General features: G+C 38.6%; 1 protein-coding gene across 4 annotated transcripts; it reads left to right on the forward strand.

Annotated features, from left to right (window-relative positions):
* The first annotated feature begins 7,861 nt into the window (after nucleotides 1-7,861).
* Nucleotides 7,862-12,766, forward strand: tank (TRAF family member-associated NFKB activator). Of its 4 annotated transcripts, none has more exons than XM_005918219.3 (8): nucleotides 7,862-8,261; nucleotides 9,036-9,177; nucleotides 9,437-9,545; nucleotides 9,753-9,823; nucleotides 10,489-10,547; nucleotides 10,639-10,757; nucleotides 11,277-11,659; nucleotides 12,338-12,766. In XM_005918219.3, exons 2-8 carry the CDS (start codon nucleotides 9,079-9,081, stop codon nucleotides 12,503-12,505), a joined length of 1,008 nt encoding a protein of 335 aa, XP_005918281.1. In that variant the 5' UTR covers nucleotides 7,862-8,261; nucleotides 9,036-9,078; the 3' UTR covers nucleotides 12,506-12,766. The 4 variants fall into 4 exon arrangements, with proteins under 4 accessions (XP_005918281.1, XP_014187854.1, XP_042075142.1 ...); XM_014332368.2 differs by having other exon boundaries at nucleotides 7,863-8,084; nucleotides 9,024-9,177; XM_005918218.3 differs by having other exon boundaries at nucleotides 7,866-8,084.
* Nucleotides 12,767-20,473: the final 7,707 nt, after the last annotated feature.

Below are 20,473 nucleotides of genomic sequence, written 5' to 3' on the forward strand. Positions count from 1 at the left end.
TTTAATGAAGGCATCTATATTGATAAATGTAATGTGCGGTAAATATTCCTTAATGAGACCAACCAAAGGTCACTGGTAATGTAGAGAGGCTCGCCAGGCCAACAGAAGTCAATGGTTCAGCAGTAAAAGAAACAGAGAGAGAGGTCTGATTCAGCAGTCTACTCAGGACACTGGAGGGGGGTGGGGTGGACAGAAAGTCAACTGAATACCACTTTTTATGAAACGGTGAAAGGAAAGGTTAATGCAGCTTCCTCCTTGTGAGTAGAACTAAAAACAAACAAACAAACAAAAAAAACAAACTAAATTAACTCTGTATCTTCAACTCCATTATTTATAAGAAAACTATTCTGAATTTATTTATACCAATCTATTGGTTAAAGACGGCTGGGGTAGGGTAACAGTTGCCCAGAGTGCATGTCACACCATTAGCCATGGGGCAGTCTAGACTGCACATGCAGATTCACTCAAACAGGCTCAAACTTGCATATGAGCAAAGATTAAAAGATCACATACAAACCTTTATCCGCACAGATAGACAAGCTCAAACTCTCTCTCTCTGACTCTTTCTCTCTCTCACACACACGCAGAGACACACACTCACACTCACTCTGGGTATTTCCAAGGGAAATAAGAGAGTGAGGTTATTTTAGGACATTGTGCTACTTGGCTACTTGTTCTCGCTCTTCCCTGAACTCATGAAAACAGTCTGTACCAGCAAACAAGGGGGATATAAGAAAAAGTGTTTTGCCCTCACAAATTCTAACAATAATTACAGCCTCACAACTCGACCTGTGAAAGCCAGAGACACGTTTGTTCTCACTTCCCCCTCGGCGTTAGACTCCTGACAAGTGGCACTGCACAAATCAGGGTTGCATGGAGTTTTAGCAGCTCCAGGAAGCTGTTAGTAACAGCTCTGTACCTTCCTGCCTGGATGCATGGCTTGGGTTGAGGTGGGGGTGCACAAACTCTCTTTGGTAGCAACAGAGTCATTTCCCCTGACTCTTGGCTATAAATTAGCCACAGGAAAAAAAAGAAAGAAAAGCTGACAATGCCTATGCGTGTTTGTCTTTAATTCAGGTGCTGGCAGGGGTGGCATTCCTGACAACTCCTATCAGTTATCCCAAAATGACTGAGTCACCCGCTCGGTAATGAAAAAGTGAGGATGATCCTTTTTAGTGGCTAAGAATGACATCATACATTATGGTTCAGTAGATCATACATTAAGATGTTTGAAATGTCTTCTCCACTCCTCAGTGACCCTCACCATATGGTACATATCTGTGTTTGACTTACAGCATTATAAAGGACTTGGATTATTACACAGTTTGCAGCAGTGCCATTATTTGTCAGGTCCTTTGGTTAGGTGATCCTTTAGTTGTCATAGAACATATCTGTTTATGTATGAAAGAGACAGATTAAGGACACAGTTGTTTAACATTTATTGCACGTACAATGCATGGCAATGCAATGGATGAATCAAGAATCCAGAATTGAAAAAAAAGTCACTGCAACTATTTCTCAGGGAAATATTCAGTGTTAAATCTAAAGTACTAATAGGTCATGATAGCTTAAAAATGATAGCATAAAAATGATAGCGTTTGCAAATAAATTATAGTTTAGTTGAATTTTTTTCTGGTGTGACCTTTTCCTTAGAAGCCACAATGAAGTGATGTAAAAGCATCATAAAGATAGAATTGTAAATACATGCCTCCTAAAGACCACACATCATCTCTTTATATGTGTCGTCACATAAAGGGTTTGTGTGTTCACGTCTGCCACATTTCCATATATATGCGAAGCTTTTCTTAATGCTTAAAAATTTCTAAGAGGAAGTAACTGCAAGTGAGGTTAAATCGTGGAGTTTGACCTTCATTTTGTTAATGTCAAATGTCCTGCAGTAGTAAGCGTGCAAAAGGAAGTTCTTTCATGCCTGATACTCATATAACCATCGGGCTGCTCCATTGTGTGCATTCTGCTGCCAGGCAACTCTCAAAACTATATTGTAAACATTGTGTGGTGCTGTTCAGTCTTTGCATTTATGCAATAGACAATAGTATTATAATAGTATTGTCTGCGGTTCCACCTCATGCATTCACCTTGACATTAAAGTTTGATAATTAAAATTTAGGCTGGTGGAGTCTAAGAGACATTTACAATAATTATGTAACAATAAAAAATGAGAAGCAACAAATGAAATTTAGGGAAATTCAAAGACTTGGATACAGATGGCAGGTGCAGTTCTATCAAGATCACAGTAAGAGATTATTTTGCACATCAATTGCATGTCACCATAGCCTTTTCGCTCTTTACACACTCATTGTTCTTTGTTTTATTAAACACTCTGGTGATCTCAGATACCAGTCCTACCAGCCATCCATGTGTTTGAGGATGTAGAAATACACCTAAAAGCATGATTTTCACAGCTTTCATAATATGATAACTAGCAGAGTGAATACATGCTGTGTTTCCTCTTGCTCGTAGATATCCATCTGGAATCTAAGTCTCTGATAAAATTTTCATGAGCCTGAGTAATGAGGAGCACTAGAGGGCTCTTTATGTGAGCCGAGATGCCCACAGGTCAACAAGGGACTTTCCTAGCCATTCTAACCTCATATACCCTTTCATTTATTTAGTTTTGCTCCATGCACACTGACTCTTTGTACTATTTTATGCTACAAGCTGTATGCTTCCCACCAGGATTCTTAATATTCAGTCGGTTTCTTTAATGTTTTCACTTCTGAAAATGAATCATACCGATTTGTGCCTTTGAAGATGTTATGAAAGGACATGCTATATTTATATCACAGCTGTAACATCAAAACCCAGCTTTTTGAATTCATGCAGATAGTTTTCAGGGATGTTCCACATGCCTCATCAGAGCCAAAAAAAAATCCTTTGAAAACATACAGTACATGCAACCAAATACTGTGACCAGAAATCCCAGAAATTTGAGAATGTTTTCCCATGAAGAAAGTTATTCAAATATTCCCACTGCATCAATGTCATTCACAGCTCCCTCTCACAAACCAAAGTGACTCTTCCTTTCCACGTGACTATTGATTGTGGGTTTCCAGATTGCTTTATCTCAACCTGACAAATTAGAAATCAATGCATATGTCTGAGCACAGCCAACAATAAGTTATTGGCTCATCTTGACTGTTCAGGATCACTTATTTTAGGATAAAGTTAAATAAAAAGGTAAAAGTAATAGATAAAAGTAAAATATGATAATTGTTTGGGTTTACCACAGTGGTGTCAAAATCTATCATCCAAAGTAAAACAAAACTCCAGATATAACAGATTGAGTGATATTTAAAGTTGGTAAAGTCTCTAAAATGAAAATATTCAGGGATGGCGGGACTTGCCCATAATGCAAACTGCATTTTGTTCAATGAGAGCTTTGCGGTCTTGCTCTGAAGTATACAGGAACAAGGAGAGAACTTCCTCTCACTATCAATCAGGAAATTCTATCAGCATACAGGAAAGTATTGTTGCAGCATTTCTGCATGGTGCCAATGCCTTCTATACTATACTGTGCAAAAGGTCTCGAGCCACCTGCCATTTCCTTATTTGCTCAAGAGTTTTGCTCTGTTCTATGGACCACAGTGTGTGCAGAAATAAGTACTGTGATTTTACATAAATTAGATCACATTCCTAGGTTAGTCCAGGACGTTTAGGACATCTCATATTTTCAGCTTGCATTGTCATGTTAAATAGCAAGGATCCACCTGGAGTTAGAAGAGTACTGCCTGCAGAGTTTCATCATTGTTATTATTATTGTTATTTTAATGTTGTGGTTTTCTTGAAAGACAGGTTTTTTTTTTATTCTCTTCACCTCTTCTCAGACTTCTGAAATCTGATCTGGGTGTTTCTCCCCACCCCCCTTTTCCCAACCTCCTGCATGCCAGAGTACTTGGCTCTGCCCTCAGTCTGGTCTCAAGTTTCTGCAGACCTACAGCAGATTGTTTATTTTGCTGGACATGGAGGAAACACGGATGGACCCTTCACTGGCTCAAGATTTACTGTTAAGCCAGGCTCCCGTGTCATCTGTATTTAGAACAAGACTCCCTTTAACAGCAAGCTCTTTATCCTTTGCAAAAATGGCACATTACTAAGGACAATGGGATTGTCTGCTTGGGTAATGTAATGCTAGGGGATTACATCATTTGATACAACATAGCACTGGGTAGACAACAGTCTACTAATCCTGCTCGCTGAGGTCATTTATAATTCATTGAAGCACACATACCATCATCCTATTTTGGACAAAGGGCAGAAAAATCTATATACCCTAGTGATGGTGGAGAAGGACAAAACATTTCCCCGGAGATCATTTCTGCTAAAATTTATGAGGTTACTCTTCACCACTGACACCACAGTGTAAGTGCTGAGGTCAGGGTATTAGGTAAAAATAGCCTTAGGAAGCACATGCATTGTATGTCTGTATTAAATAGCTGCATGCAATTAAAATGGATTACAGATATGAAGGTAGCAACACTAGCGTTTTCCTCTTTTACTTCTTTTAAAACTTTTCCATCAGTAGCTGTGGGGTTAGTGAAGTACGTGCAAATACTGTGGTCTCACCATCCAGGAAATGCATATCTTGTTGACGGAAATTCTTCCTGTGAAATTTGAAATAAATTATGGTGCACACGCCTTTCATCCTAGCCATCAGTAATGCACAGTGAAGCTCCTTTAGAGGCAATTGTGATTTATGGGACACACAAGGGAGAGGGAAGAATGTGCATTCAGTACTTTGGAGGAACAGAGAAGCAAAGAGAGCAAATTGCAATGTGAAAGAGAACTGACTGCTCATGAACCGGCGTCTACAGTTTTCTCACTTTAAGCGTGGTTTACTTTCACCCTCAGACAGGTCATGAAGAGTACAAATGCTTCATACTTAATTTCATTTTGTGATGTTTTTGGTATCATGTCCTGAGCAGCCAATCAAGTAATACAATTTCCTCAACGGGAATTATGAACAAAGAGTGAATTGAGGCCTGAACAGAAAGAGAAAATGGTACTTGAGGTGAATGATTGTGTGGTCAATGAAATGAGTCATATGCTTTTTTTCAGTATTTCGTTGTAGCTATACTGCTTATCAGTATACCACAGTCTCAGTGAAAAATTTCTTTACCAGAACCACAAGACTAGGGTTATGTCAGATTACTATGAGTTCAATGCAACCATGAAAAAAAATATGTGAAAACCAAAAAGACATGATGTTTTCTTAGAGGAAGTTGGTGCTATGAATTGAGGTTGTTTGTGGCCGTCTGGGTCTGTAAGGCAACTCAGCAGGAGCAAAGGTGGAGGTTGGAATGTCAGTGAGGGTCAGAGAAGGTCACGGGGAAATGACCTTTTGGATGAGTCAGGAGTCCATTCACTGGAACCCCAGCTGTGATGGACAGGTCACGTGGAGGTCTCCACCAGTTCATACGCAGACATGCTCATACAGTCACCCTGCTTTGTCATTTGTAGACATTACAGACCAAGCTGGAGAAAACTTTGACGGCTCATTTAGGACAAGATATACCTCCCTTTGTCAAATAACATCTAACTTTTGAGTAAAACAGTTAGACCTATGGCAAAACTTGAGAGAGCTAAGATAAAATATCTGAAGAGATACTTCAGTAGATTCAAAAAAGGTCAACCTGAGAACTGACCACACTGTTCAACTAACAACAGACTGCTTAGCTTTATTGGCTAAAATTATATCAGAACCCCCCCCCCCACCACCACCACCCCTAAATAAATAAATAAATAAAATGAAATAAAATAAAATAAAATGAAATAAGTAAATAATTTTAAAATAATGACCGGCTATGTTTTCTATCACTTTGGCCAATGAAGTACACCCAAAATACAAGTAAGGCAAGATGAAGAGAGTCATCCTTCACTTTATGAAAACTAAAAGGAAATAAAAATTGTACAATTTTTAAGACCTCATGTGTGCTATTATCATGATATTTTATGTGTAAATATCATGGTTATCTTCAGTAGTGACAACAAACCTGTTTACTATTTTAAAAAGAGATTATTACTACTACTATTATTATTAGTAGTAGTATCACTATTAGAAAAGGAAACAAAATCTGCCTGTTCTGAACCAGTTTTCAAGGTAACGTTATAGGTGTTCCTTCCAAACGATAACAATACAAAAACTCAAAGCATACAAATGGACCAGGCCAGATAGACAACACAATTAGCCTTATCTTTATATTAACTCATTAAAAATCAAAAAACAAACAGAAAAAAACAAGGAAACAAACAAAAAAACTATCCGACTTCACTGGCACATGTATTTGTGTATTTATCTTATTTATTCTCTCTCTTTCCCTGCTTCACCTTTCATTTGACAGAGGAAGGCTGCGTTCCCGTGTCTGTGTGCGTCTTTGGGGAGAGTACCTGCGCATCACAGGCATATATAGTTTGTAGGCGACGAGTGCGTGACTTCTGAGAGCCCTGCAAACTAAATTGCTGTGTTTTTTTTTTCATAGTATCGCTGCTTAAATGAATTGTTCACTGTGGGCCATAATCAGAACAACGGGAAATGCCTTGGTGCTCCCGGCGGACAGTTTACGGACTTGTATCCATTGGTATAGAAGAAAAACTGTACGTATACAGCTTCACTGGGTTACAAAATATACTGAACTTTCATATCCCGAGAATTTTCACTTACTTTATATTAATGTCAGAGCAAGAAATTAAGAGCGTCATCTCAGTAATTCACTCTCAGCTGCCATCTACTGGTTGTTCTTGTATTTGTTTGGCTTCACTTTCCTTTGGTCAGAACATTTACTCCAAAAATATGTCACTGCAGTCATATGCAGTTTACACAAAATAATAGGAAATGTTATAGGATGTACTTTTTTCAAACAGGAGGGACTTTAAGACAGCAGGAAGTACTATAAATAGTATAGCTACAGTCATATTTTGCTGAGAACCTACTTGAAAATATGTCATATATACATATTGAATTGAATTTGATAGTTTTAGTGACTGTTAAAATAGCAATGAGCTTGACTCCTGATTGAATAACTCTTATCCAAGGCTCAACAATGTGTTAATGATTTTGCTATAATTTTGCATCACATTACACAGTAATTTAATTAGAAAATAACCAGCATGCATTAATTTTGGGCCTGGTGAAGGATCAGAAGGTCTTTACATATCTCATAGCACATCCAGTTTATGTATTTTTTCACAAGCACTGCTGCTTGAACATTGTTTAAACCCAGGTAGTACTCCAGGACTATTATAATGTGCATTTTTGTTGCTGTTGTTGTTGTTGTTGTTGTTGTTGTTGCAATGTCTCATTTCCTTCTCAGTTTTATGCAGTGCATTTTGAAACAGCCTGTAGTTTGAAGTGGTACACACATGCATTGCATGAAGGCCAGAATAACCAACTAAGCAGGCCAAGCAGGCAACTGCTCAGGATTCCCAGAGGTCAACCAAACCCTAAACCCACTGCTTCCCAGTTTACTGAATCAATTATGTACTCATTTATTAAAGGACTGGGGTCTCTAAATGTTTTATTTAATCCATATCCTGCTTACAGTGTCATTTGACACTGTAGCCTATAAAGAAAATGGAAGCTTACAATAGAGGCCCATCAGTATTCGTTGCAAGCAGTCCCTTCAGAACTTTGTTCTAGTTATAGACTTAAAAACAAAACAAAACAGGCTCAGTTCATTTGACAGAACCTGTTGAATATTCAGTAACATTCAGTTTTATATATATATATATATATGAAAAGCAAAATGAGCACAACCTAACTCGAGTTTGGGCACAGTTTTCACATGCACAACAGTCGGTTTGCAGACGCGTAGGCTGGAAGAACCCTCAACCAGCTAACCACCCAGCTCTCCCGTGAGCTCCGCGCTGATTGGCTAAAATCGAGTAAAGGCGGAAGTCTACAGTATGAGGGGATTCCCCGAGGGAAGTTCCCAACTCAACTAGGCTATGTAAAACATACATTGCCATATCCTCTCCAGCGCTTGGTAACTTTGCATCTCAAGATTAGGCGACGACGCTGCGGTAGTGTCAAAACAATAAATTCGACTTCAACAGTTACTCGAATGAAGGTAAGAGGACACTCGCACTGGCAGCGAGGTAAACTCATCTCAGGACTTCTCGCTCAGTCGCTTTATCCGACGCCGGCTGAAGCTACGGCTTGTCAGACACTTACACTTTAAAGAATACGGAACTGTTTAAAGAAGATTTTGAGCGACTCTTTTAAAATGACCCACGGCTTTGTCCCGGTAGGCTTCAACATTAGCGTTACTCTCCTTTTACTTACTGAGTCTGTGGCTACAGGCTGCTACTTATCCAGGAGCTGTTGGAGTGTAGTATCGCTTACAGGTACTGCGTTACTATGGCATTTATTAGGAAGGCTGTTCCGTAATTGAGCGGCTCTTTATGAGACTGCTGTCAGGAGTTAAGATAATGATAGGCATCACTTTAGCTTTCTGACAGAAGTGCAGTCGTCCCAGAATTGCTTAATGCTGTCTGATGATCAGTACTAACAAGAAGGAGTGTCTGTTTCACCAGTGTTATACTCATATATTACACATGCACTGAGTAACTTTATTTGTCATTACTTTACAATACTTGATCTTCATCTTCAGCTCTTATAATTCCTTACAGAACTAGAACAAGGCTTTAATGGTTGAAATATGAAGGGAATTTTTAATTCTACCAGACCTGCCAACATTCATTGGTAATAAGCAAATATTTTGAAGATTGTTTACTCAGTTTTGGCATGGTTTTGTCATTTGGATCAGTAGCTCATTTAAAGCAGCCAAAACAATTTGGCAGCACGTTAAGGATTTCTTGACTTTTTCAAAAAATATTTTTAAAGTGCACGAAGACTAGTTGACAGTTGTTTGTAAAAATGTTATAAAAATGGCCGGGATGGGGATAAAAAAGGAAATCTTTTTAGTTTTATAACCGGTCTAATAGTGTTCACGGGGTCTTTTGAGAGTGTTTTTCCTTTTGTTGGCATGTTTTACAACATTTTGTAGTTTCACTCGTAGGGCTCATGTGTGCTGTGTCAGTGATGATTGTGGAGCACAAGGCATGGAAAGGAACATCGGAGACCAGCTCAATAAAGCATTTGAAGCTTATCGTCAGGTCTCCATTGAAAAGGACATTGCTAAAAAGGAGCTGCAGAAAGTGGTAATGATGAAGAGCAACTTTTTAAAAACTTTGTGCAGAATGGACCAAGAATTAACAATATACCACAACACATCCCAGAGCAAATTACATTGCTAGCTTTTCAAACAAATAATGTTTATTCTAATTATGTTATTAAATGGCATATATAGAATAGCATTATTATTAGTTAGGTTGCTTCCAGATATGAAACTACAACACAGTGCTTAGACCACAGTGGATATGCTGGTTCTAGACAAATAACAGTACCTCCATTTTACAGACTGAGTATTATGAGCAATATACTCGAGACCTTCAAAAGCAGATAGAAGATCAACAGCAACTGATTTCAGAACTTGAAGCAAAGTTGTCAGCAACAAGGCAACCATCAGGTTAGTGATGTGTTAGTTTGTTATTGATGTGTTAGTTTTACTGCTTTTCCCCCCCAGCTGGTGTACCGAGTAGGGATTTACTTTACACATTGCTTTCAATTCTGTGGATTGAGATGTAAACAAAGCGATGGACTATCAGACTATATTGAGAATTCATTTGAATTTCCTCTTTTATAAACTGCTCATTTTCATTGTTTTCATTTTCAGGAGAAATGAAATGCGAGCCATGTAGTCATCTTCTTGACGGGGCCAGCACTTATAGGAAATTACAGTACCCGGTATGTTTATAGTTATAACATGCTCTTTCTGCATTTAGGCTTTATGAAAACTACAATATTGTATTTCCAAAACAGCTTTCCCATTAGGAAATCAGAAATGTGATCGCATACGGCTTCCTCTCGCATATGTAGAAGTTGATGGTACTTCTGCTTTACTATGTTGCATGTGTGTTAAGGTAAAGGGATGTTAAAAGAACACTTTGTGCTAGTACTCAGTGAATACAGTATTAACTGTAAAGCTTAAACTATTGCTTATTCAGATTTGTCACTCTAGTTGTGTGACAGTGTTTATGTGTCAAGTTTACATGTACTTTAAAGAAAGCTAAGTGATATTCTATAAACCCTATCAAAATGATGTTTTAGTAATTTTACATAGTTCTGATTATTTGTTTTCCTGTCATTCAGGCATTCAGGCCTGCTTTGCTACTGTAATAGTATCTACTCTCTGTTGCTCTCCTCACTCAGTGTATCCACTTTTACTTCACCAGATGGTGCTAGAGGATAATATCGCTGCACAGTTCAGCAGCTTGAGTTTTACAGTTATTATTATTTTTCACTAGGAAATATAAATGTGTGATGTTTAAATAAAGCTGCAGATTTATGAACAATATTCCCTTGTGTAATTGCTGTAAATGATCACTATTAATTTAATGTGTCTTTTTCAGGAGAATATGGGCTCTGTTGCCGTTGCTCCTAATATGCCAATCAACAGCAGCGTTGACTAGTATGTGTCAATCTTTTTTTAAAGCCATGAATATTATGGTAAAAGAATGGATTTTCTTTTGTTCCTTACTCCTGCTTTATCTGTTTGTCAGTCAGGAAATGCGGGAAGCATTTGAAGCCATTGAAGGGAAATTTCGACAGATCCGGTCTTTAACCAAAAGACAAAAAGATTACTTAAAAAGATTCCATGGAGGAAGTGATGCATCAAATGGTAATATTAATATTTACTGACTATTACCTTCTGTTTTTCAGTGTCTGAATCTGAAAGCAATTGTTTTCTCTAATTGGTCACATAAAAAGCGTGTTTAATTTAAATAGGCTTGTGTAGTTTATAACAGCTTACGAGTTTACTAGCTTTTTGTCTTGTTGTTTAATTGGATAGCGACACCATGACACGGACTGTACATGAATGCCTGATTGCCCTACGAACCTTAGCTGGCCACCTCTGAAAAAAGGTGGATAAACACATTTAATAATTCCACTGACAAAATGCTTAATGCCAGTTCTACATAATGCTACATAAAAAAAATAATGTGGTTATATTAAACATATACCTCTAAGTACTGAAAGGCCAACTTGGAAATGGGAATGCAAAAACAAACTAGGCATTTTTTAAAATGTGTGTAACTTGTGAAATCGTTGCCAATTTCAAATGTCCTTAAACCACATCTATGTCCGCGAGTTGACTCGGAAATAAATAATAATCTTTATTTTTCTGCCTTCTCAACAGATCAGCGGTTCTCCATGCCCATCCAATGCACAGACCGTACCGCAGATTCAGAGGGACCATTTTCCTCAGCTCTAAGGACAGTGGATATCTCTCCCATGTCTACCTCTCTGGCATCCCGTGGCACCAGCCAGGAAGACAAGGACTTGGTAGAATCTCTCACCAAACTGAGCGTCAAATTCCCGCCCTCTGCGGACAGTGAATATGACTTCCTGAACAGTGCTCCGGATAGACAGATTGGTCTACCCATGGCTGTCCCGCGACCTCTCAGTAATGTCTCCTCCACACTGACAGAGAAGGAGTCCGTGCCTTTTGTCTACCCTAACTCCCCCTCCCACACAACATCATCTACACTCTCCCAGGAGAGCGTGCGGGGACCCCAGCAGGTGAGAATCACAGGAGAAGGTCTGAGAAAACTAGTAGCAAATTATCAGTTTCTGATTGGTCTTTACTAATGGAGGAGTGAAACAGTGTGAAGTCCAAAAATATCCCCTTGGCTAAACTTGAAACGTATTACTGTGTAATGTGTGCTGATTCTTTTTTTACTTAAGCATGGATGCTCTAGTTATATTTGGCATCTTTGCTGGAAAGTGTGAGCCAGATGGAAGCGCATTACAGTGTCTGAATGTGATTTGAAACAAGTACGATGGTTAAGTGGGATTTTATTGCTGATGTGTCTAAATGCCTAATAGGGTAAAAAAAAGTGAATGACGTGCATTAACGGCTGCAAGTTGGTCCAGTTTTCATTATATGATTCAGTCGCTGGATTACACCAACACAGGCATTAATAATAGGTATGACTATTTGGATAGTTTGAACACAGTATTCATAAATAGTAAGTTAATTAAACACTTGAGAATAGCATTTTGCCTTTACTTTTCTGCCTAGTATTTGTTCTAACTATTGGGTTAACAGGGGACATGTGTTCTTTAAAGCAACAGATACCGCAATTTTGAGGCCAAGTGGTCCAGCCTACTTTAGTAGTAGGCTGCGTAGAGTGACTGTAAGGACAGTTTAGAGCATAAATAATACATTTCTTCCCTTTGATTCATCCTGCTCTGCAGTCTGTCTGGATACCGGATCTGTGTGATGCAGCTGCTGTGGGGACAGAGCTGGAGACACCTCAGAGCAGCACTCCTGAATGTGCTTTCTGCAATGCTGTGGTTCCTCCAGACCAAATGAACAGCCACCTCTACTTGCATTTCTCTCATAAGAATGAAGCAGACAAGTGACGGTAGAAGCAGAGACTGATGGGAAGAAGCCACAACTATTTCAAGACTTTACTGTTTTCATGGTGTAGCCGTGCCTGCCATGAAGTACAAGCGCTGTACTGGACTTCAAATGACACTGCAATAAGACTTGAATTCATTTATTTAATACTGAAGAATTAAATGGTACATTTCTTTGCCCATTATATTTTTCTAAAACCCCACTGAGATTTTACAGTGATGCATATGGTATATGTGAGCAAATAAACACATTTAGACTCGTAACATTTTTTATTACTTGATTTGTTTTCAACTTGCAAATATATAATACAGTATGAATATATAATATATAGATTGGTATATGCATCCATAAATAACAAAGAGTGCGTGTGATATTACTTCATGTTATATCTTTAGCACGTTTATACATTTTTATTTTAAAAATAATGAACTTTCAAAGATATATCACATTTCTAAAGCTACAATATTTCATACACACACACACACACACTTTTTTTTCTGAAACAAGACACCTCTCTCACTTTATGGTGGGTTTTGGATCTCAAGGAATAATAATATATTATGTATTAGAAATGCCCATCATCTGTATTAAATTAATCAAACATAAATTATATCTGGAATGATTAACGTAGTAATTCTCGTCATTCCTCCCCATTTTTCACTTAAGCCAGAATAATATGAAGCAGCTGTTTATCTCGGTGTAGAAACATTTCCAACTTTCAGTTACTTTTATGACCATATGTTCATTAAGATTGTCCACAGAGATACTCTCACTCATTAGATGGCAAATTACCCTGCTATCTGCTACTTATTGTTTTATCACAGGCAATATTTAACTGTTTATATGGGTGCATTTATTTTAATGATTATAGGAACGTGATATGAGTCTTCTTTCATTTCAACTGTGCTATTCAAAGTAATAAAGTGACTGAAGATGTGCCAGTTTTAAATTACGTTACACTGCTACACCGCTACGCTGTCATGTGACTGGAAAACAACGGCAGTTTTTTCCCCCTTTGATACGTTAAAAGAGACCGAACAAGGAAACACAGGTGTTTTATAAATACACGTTCATATTTTACAGTGTGTAGCGATCATTTGACTAAACCTGAATCATTTTTAAACAGCAGCATCATTTCATGACTACCGCAGCATTTATTCACACCTTTGCAAAGATTGCAGTGATTTTCACCATTCAGTGTGATGATGTTTGAGAAAACGGGGACACTGTGTTGGAACACTTTGTTGTGCAGTGAGGCCCTTGCAGACCTTCAGCTTTGGGTTGGTAACACTTGTGCTGGATAGATGAGCTGGTGTGAAGACTGCAAACAACATTTTTTTCTCTTTTTACAAGTGCTGAATATTAGAACTGAGTTACAACAATCAAGTACCCCTAAAAGACCGACTGATTTGTTAGTTCAGATTTAACCTCCTAAGACCCGAACTCTTCCACGGCATGCATTTTTCATTTATCTTTGATATTTGGTCACATTGGGGCCCGATGAATGTAAAAACAAAGAATTACCAGATTTTTTTTTTACCTTATTTTTGTTTTTAATAAAAATAAGAGCCACATATGAGGATATTCATTTAAAATTGTGATAGAACAGTAGCAGTATAATGTCCTCATAAGTGGATATCAGGCCCTTGTAGAGCAAAATTCAGTATTTTGGTCTAAATAACCCAAAATGTGATGTCCACATATGTGGACGCCAGGTCCTAGGAGGTTAAATGATATCTGCTGATGAGCCTGTCTTTGTATTATATAAATAGCTCCAAAGGGTGTAAGTAAGTGATGTTATAATGCTATTAACTACCCTGAACTAATGAGTCATTAGACTAATGCAATATTCTCACACAATGCAACCTTTCTGTAGAGGGAAATAATGAAAAGACCAGCCAACTGGAGTATTACAAACGTGAATATTACCTACATATTGATCTGACGTAATGTGTCAGACATAATGCGTGTTTCTTTTGGAGTGATATAAACCGCATAATTCTTCTCACATCACATCATGCGAGCCGAGAAGAGAATTTATTCTCTCCTTTTTTTGGCAAATACATATCCCTAATGATCCTCTCTGGTTAATCTGTGAACAGTCGAACATTGTGCTGCCTGCATGCTTTTCTCTCTGGGATCATGAACAGCTGCTTGCTCATAATTATGTTGTCATTCATTGTTATTTGGAAGAGGAAACTCATACCGACAGCTATAATTTTTTCTTTATTTTTTTTGATAATTCCATACACTATATTTATTCACGGGTGTATACAGCAATGTGAACTGTTTGTGAAAAGTTCGCTTTAGCTGTAATGACTGTTGTTGTCATCATTTTCAGAAAAATACGAGATCCATCTTTCTCCTTGGGGCATTTGCTAGCGGAGCTGGTAGATCTGAAATATATTTAAGAGCTATAAAAAAAATGGAAGAGGATGAAAAAAAAAGAGAGAAGGATATGGATTGAGACGGAGAAGTAGCAGGCTGATTACAAGGTGTCAAAATTGCCAGGAGCAAGAAGGTGAAAGCAATCAGGGGTGAGAAGAGTGCAGCATTCGTGAGGGGCAACTAATTATCCATCTCATTTGTGGAGAGAAGCATTTGAGGCAGCTCTAGCCCACTGAATGGTGACAGATTGGTGCGGAGGAGAGGGGAGGTGTTAGAACAATGGAGCCCAGCTCACCATCATTACTGCATGCTAATCAGCAGTGCTTCTGCACCATCAGTCGGTGCTGCAGCAAGTTCGGGGAGACAGGGAAGTCACCAGCTTCAGGGGACTATAGTCATTCCTAAGTAGGGAATCGAGGGAAGAAGCATGCACAGTATAGCTGCGTGCAATTTGTTATTGTCTTTTTTAGGCTATCTTACGTCTATCCAAGTTGAAATAATTGTACAATGAGTGTTTCACATGCATTTAAGAGTAATAGTTATGTAGGGAATATACTAGGCAGTTTAATGGCTATATTCATGCCAGTGCCATTAAAAGTCTGAGTTATAGTTTGAGTGTTATGAAACTGTTATGAAATTAATGCACCACCTCTCTTGAGATGGATATAAGTTTAAAAATTCAAACATCACTGTGTGAATATTTATTATATAACTAACTAACTAGATAACTGATTCTTCTGTGACCAATATTTAAAGAAGACCAGTCAGGTGCAAAAGAGTGCAAAGGGAGATTTTCATTTGTGGTTTTTCAGTCATATAGTAAAACTACTTTAATAAAAAATAAATCAAAAATTGTAAAAATGTATTTTAATAAGTAGTAAATATCTATGACATTTCCTTTTCTTCTAGTTTTGTTGTTACAACTGACTATATGCAATATTTCCCTATAGACATAACATTTGTTTATGTTTGGTTTCTGACAATAATTGATACAAAGCAATTAGTGTTGTAATACATTCAAACAACAATAATGATTAAAATATCTCAACTCTATAAAAGAAACATACCCTTTTCTTTATTGGCCATTAATTGGATTATAACGGCAATAGACAATAGAGCGAAGAGTCACCATTGCCCTAAATCATTATTTTCAACAATTACTCTTTTAAATATTTAAACAATGTTTATTAAATTGTGCAATTGCTAAGGAAATATAACACAAATGGAAAAAATAGATTGTTAAAGGGTTTAATCAAATGGAAACAAAACAGAGAGATAGCAAGTGGATTAAGGTCACATGGCTAGAGTGCCCTCTTCACATCAATGTCATTTAGATAATTAACAACTTAGGAGAGAAGCATATTCAACTGTCTGTGCACTGGTCACCGTTGGCATGAGAGACTGCCAACTCTCATGGCGTTGTGAGCTGAGAGTATCACCTCACAGTTGTCTTGCCATGCGTTGGGCTCCTTGTGCTCCCTGTGCAGAAGTGGTGGAGCTGACTTTGTGTTCGATTAAATGTGTTGAAGCCATCGCTGCCTGTGCAAAGTCTCAGAACGGCCCCTCTCCATTGTGTTTGTTTCAGTGCTGGTCTGAGAGCCCTGATTTCTGGAGCAGAGATTTGGCAGTCACAGCAAGTGATGACAGAGGCAGTGGTGAGATCGCACCCGGAACCCCAAAGGAGGCTCACATTTCAGGCGGATGAGAGGTCCATTCAATACACAGAACACAAAAGCACTGATCAGTGGAGTTTGATGATGCTATTGTTCTGAAAACCTCACTGTTCAGCCACTACAGTAAAGACAACTTTTATTTTATTTTTTTATTTGGGGAGGGCTGAAGTGTTGGGTATTTGCAAACTTCTGAACTTTTTGAAGACATTTAGCTGCCAACTTGAAAAAAAAAGTTACAACTGAAAGTCTGGCTCTCAAGATGTCATCCTCCTGTTATTTTATTGTCGCCGTTAAATCAGTGTAGGTTGTTTTTCTTCTTGACACATGGGGGTGGGATTGAGCATGGGGATGTTTGCGGAATGGTAACTTGCAATTCAAGGGTTAAGGCAGCATGAAAGAATCCATTCTCGGTTTAATGACCTAGCCTTGCTGGGCGAGGACGACAGGGAACATGCTCTTGACTTGTACTGAATTTGCCAATTAACACCTCCAATAACAGGCTGCCTCTGAACATCACTAGTGTAGAGAAAGGAGGAGCAACTCTCATGCTTTGTTTTTCAGCCTCTGATCTCGTAATGATAAGGTCTGTGATTTCTTCATATGCAGAAAATTATTTTGCCTTATACACCATTTGGTTAAACCTAATATAGCAGAATTCTCTATTGTTCCAGTAGCTCTGAGAGAAACCCTTAGTTCAAGAGCTGTGTTTTCACTAACTATCAGGCTGGCAAAGTTGGAAATATTTTATTTTTCCTCATGCTACTTGAATCCTTACGTAGTTATTGGGCATTCTATTTTTCGCACACAGCCATATGGCCATGTAGAGCTTCAGTTAGACACATGGCTGGTATCTAAGATACACCGTGCTTGATTAGCTTTTTCCCTTCTTATTGTTGCACATGAAAATACAAGACAACAGTGCTGTCCTTGATAGATGTTTCAGGAAAAGATCTTTCCCTTCAAATAAGGTCCCCATTCTAGTCACCCCTCTGGTTTCACACATGCTTATCAGACTCCCAAACAACACCTAGTACAGGTGTGAATATCAAAATCCCCAGTGAAAATCACAGTAGATTCTCTCATGTGGTCTTCGGAGTCCTATTACCTACAGCAGTGGCTATGCATCGGGGCTGGGATGCTGCTGGCTAACAGCAACTGCAAAAACACCTTTGGCTAAGTGTAAGGTGGACCTCCTTACACCAAATGTGCTTAATGACTAAAAGAAAAAAAACCCAACCACACTTATCTAATTGAAAAAAGGTGCCTAAGTGTACAGTAGCTGGTTGTTGCCCGGTACAATCACACCATAACACAGTTGTTTCACAATTCATTAGCAGGTACTTTCACAATATACAATAATTGAAAGATGGCTGCATAATTGATAGCAGTTCACACCATAGGGAAAGTGCAGTGATCCATCTAATGATAGTAATAAAGTGTAGAAAGATGGGATGAAGATAATACTGCTTGAAGTGTGAGCTATGTACATTTGTGATGAGAAAGGCCTCGCACTGAGACTTTGTCAACATAACAGACACCAACACCGTGAAGATGTTAGTCATATTCATGCCATTAGCACCGAAGAGATTCACAATGTACCTCCTTGAGGTTAGCAGATCATAGCTCTTATTTTCATTCTGACCACCTTTGTGTCGTGTGTAGAAGAATATGAACCTTGTTAGAGATGCTACATACAAATCAATTCATTTATTCAGTGTTAAGAAACCATCTGGCTTGATCAGAACTGAAAGTCATCCTGGCAGGCCACTTTACTGACTGACACCTCATAGAATTAGTGGGAGGACGGCTTAATTTACCGTCTTTGCTCAGCTCAGACAACACGGTTTATCATCTTGCCGCATTCTAAGCTCAGATATGAACTGAAAAGTCCTCCGCAAGCTCCAGTTACCTTGAGTCTTTGTTACAGCAATGAACAGATTCAGCATATCTTGTTGTTTATTAGTCTTAGATAGTGAGATATAACACTTTTTGTGTTCTCTTTGTGGAAGCTGTGAAAATGGCACGCCATATGTAATACACTTGCTTGCTGTTGGTCTTGCCAATTCCCCCAAGATTGGTAATTCCTGTGCCAATGCTCGCACTCTCTCTTTGTCCTTGTGATTTGATTGAGCTTGTTGGATTGGATTGGTTTCTTTTGATGCTGTGTCTGGTGTTTAGTTGTTGATTTGATGTCACTTGCAGTCCGTTTAAAATAACCATTTGAACCAGAACATACGTGTTCGGTTGTACCTCCGAGCTACTGATAAAACGGAAATAATAATACTAAAATTTTTTTTTTCCTGAATTGCACATAGTAAATAGGGGTCCAAAGCAAATGGGAAACAGATAAACCAAAATATAATCCTGTGATGTTTTTTTTTTCCTCTTCTAATTCTGCACAAAACAAATTGGCTGCATATTTTGTTCACACCTTGTGTAACTGGGGGATAGCAAGCGCAATCCTCCCTCGTCATACCTGTGACAACAACCTGCAAAGTGCTCCCAGTGCCCTAATCTGCAAGGTAGAGACCTGCTGCTGCTGCATGTAGATGTTGTTTTCTTTTTCCGTAGATTCTTGTCCCTGTGGTTTTTACATTTACACACCCACGAGAATCACACAAGGTAAAAGAGAATATGCGAGTGTCTCACAAGCTAACATTTTTTTTTTCCTCAAAAACATGTTCACGTTCAGTAGAAAGCAATAAAGGCATACTGATGGTGTTTGATTTGGAAATGGCAGTCAGACCGTGATTTTAGCATCAACAGATGGCCAGTAGATTGGTTTAAATGAGTAACACCACTGCCTGCTTTAGAGTTGGCTCAAGTAGTAGAGTAGTGTACTACTGTCTTATCATATCTCCTTGTGTGAATGATGATGTCACCATGATAGATGCTACTCAAGTGGGATCAGACCTGCTCAGTGATGCCTGTAGAGACCAGCTCAGGGAGATCCCTGTCTGGCTGCATTATTCAACAATACTCCGTACCTCTCCCAGGGAAAAAAAAAAGGACTGTTGAATATTTGAAAAATGGATTTGATTTTTTATTTAAGTGTATAGATGTGGAAGGGAGAAGGGGGAAAAATAGAAATAGTGCCAGTCGGTGCAGCCTGGAAGGCCACCAAGGCAAGTTGCCGAGTTTTTCTTACTGATCTACGGGACTTCTTGGCTGTATCACTTGGGGACGTTTTGGAAAAGTGCGCTACTTCGAGGGCCTTTTGACTGCAACTACGAGTTGACAGATCATTGATCATTTTAGTTTCACAAATATGTCTACTAGTTAGTTGAGAATTTCATATATCTGTTTTGTGGCTGTGCTCGTGGCTTCTGTCGTCGCACCTTGCAAAGCAGTTTTGAAGTCCTAAAATTTGAAAGCGAAAAAAGGCTCCTGGTCTCCCCTGGAATTCTGGGCTGTTTTGATAAATTGAATGAATCAATATTTCAGTTGTAACATAAGAAAGGAAATCTGCTCATTGATAACGTACCAGACATTGTGCCAGACAGTGATAGCCTATTTTCAAAACGGCAGCGTAAAGGAAAAAAAAAAAAACAACCAAAAAAAAACAACATGGCTTCAGAACCACTGCTCAGATCCTGACGAGCCAAGCCGAGTATTGATCCATCTGGCTCTGAAGACACTGTCATGTCACCTTTGCATTTAAGTGTTATCTTGTCAGCTTCAAATGATCTAGCTGTCAGATCTGGAGAAAGCTGGCCTGCGTGATGTTGCTTTGTCTCTAATGTCCAGCTGTTGCTGTGCCGGTCTGTGCCAGGAAAGAATATTTGAATCCCGTGTTTATTCTGTTTTTAAATGTTGATTTGCCTAATCTGCTCATATGCAACGACTTAGTCACGTCTTTATAATTTTCCAGGTTGTGTGTCTGTGCACCTGTGTCACCGTGCAACGTGC

The sequence above is a fragment of the Haplochromis burtoni genome, unplaced genomic scaffold (genome assembly GCF_018398535.1).
Source record: "Haplochromis burtoni strain Fernald_Lab_line unplaced genomic scaffold, NCSU_Asbu1 Contig_29, whole genome shotgun sequence".
NCBI classification, from domain to species: Eukaryota; Metazoa; Chordata; class Actinopteri; order Cichliformes; family Cichlidae; genus Haplochromis; species Haplochromis burtoni.

Coding starts and splice junctions, on each gene's coding strand:
- tank (XM_005918219.3), top strand. CDS start 9,079: ATGGAAAGGAACATCGGAGACCAGCTCAATAAAGCATTTGAAGCTTAT. Junction 9,546..9,752: donor AGCAACAAGGCAACCATCAG/GTTAGTGATGTG, acceptor TTTCATTTTCAG/GAGAAATGAAATGCGAGCCA. Junction 10,758..11,276: donor AGGAAGTGATGCATCAAATG/GTAATATTAATA, acceptor CCTTCTCAACAG/ATCAGCGGTTCTCCATGCCC.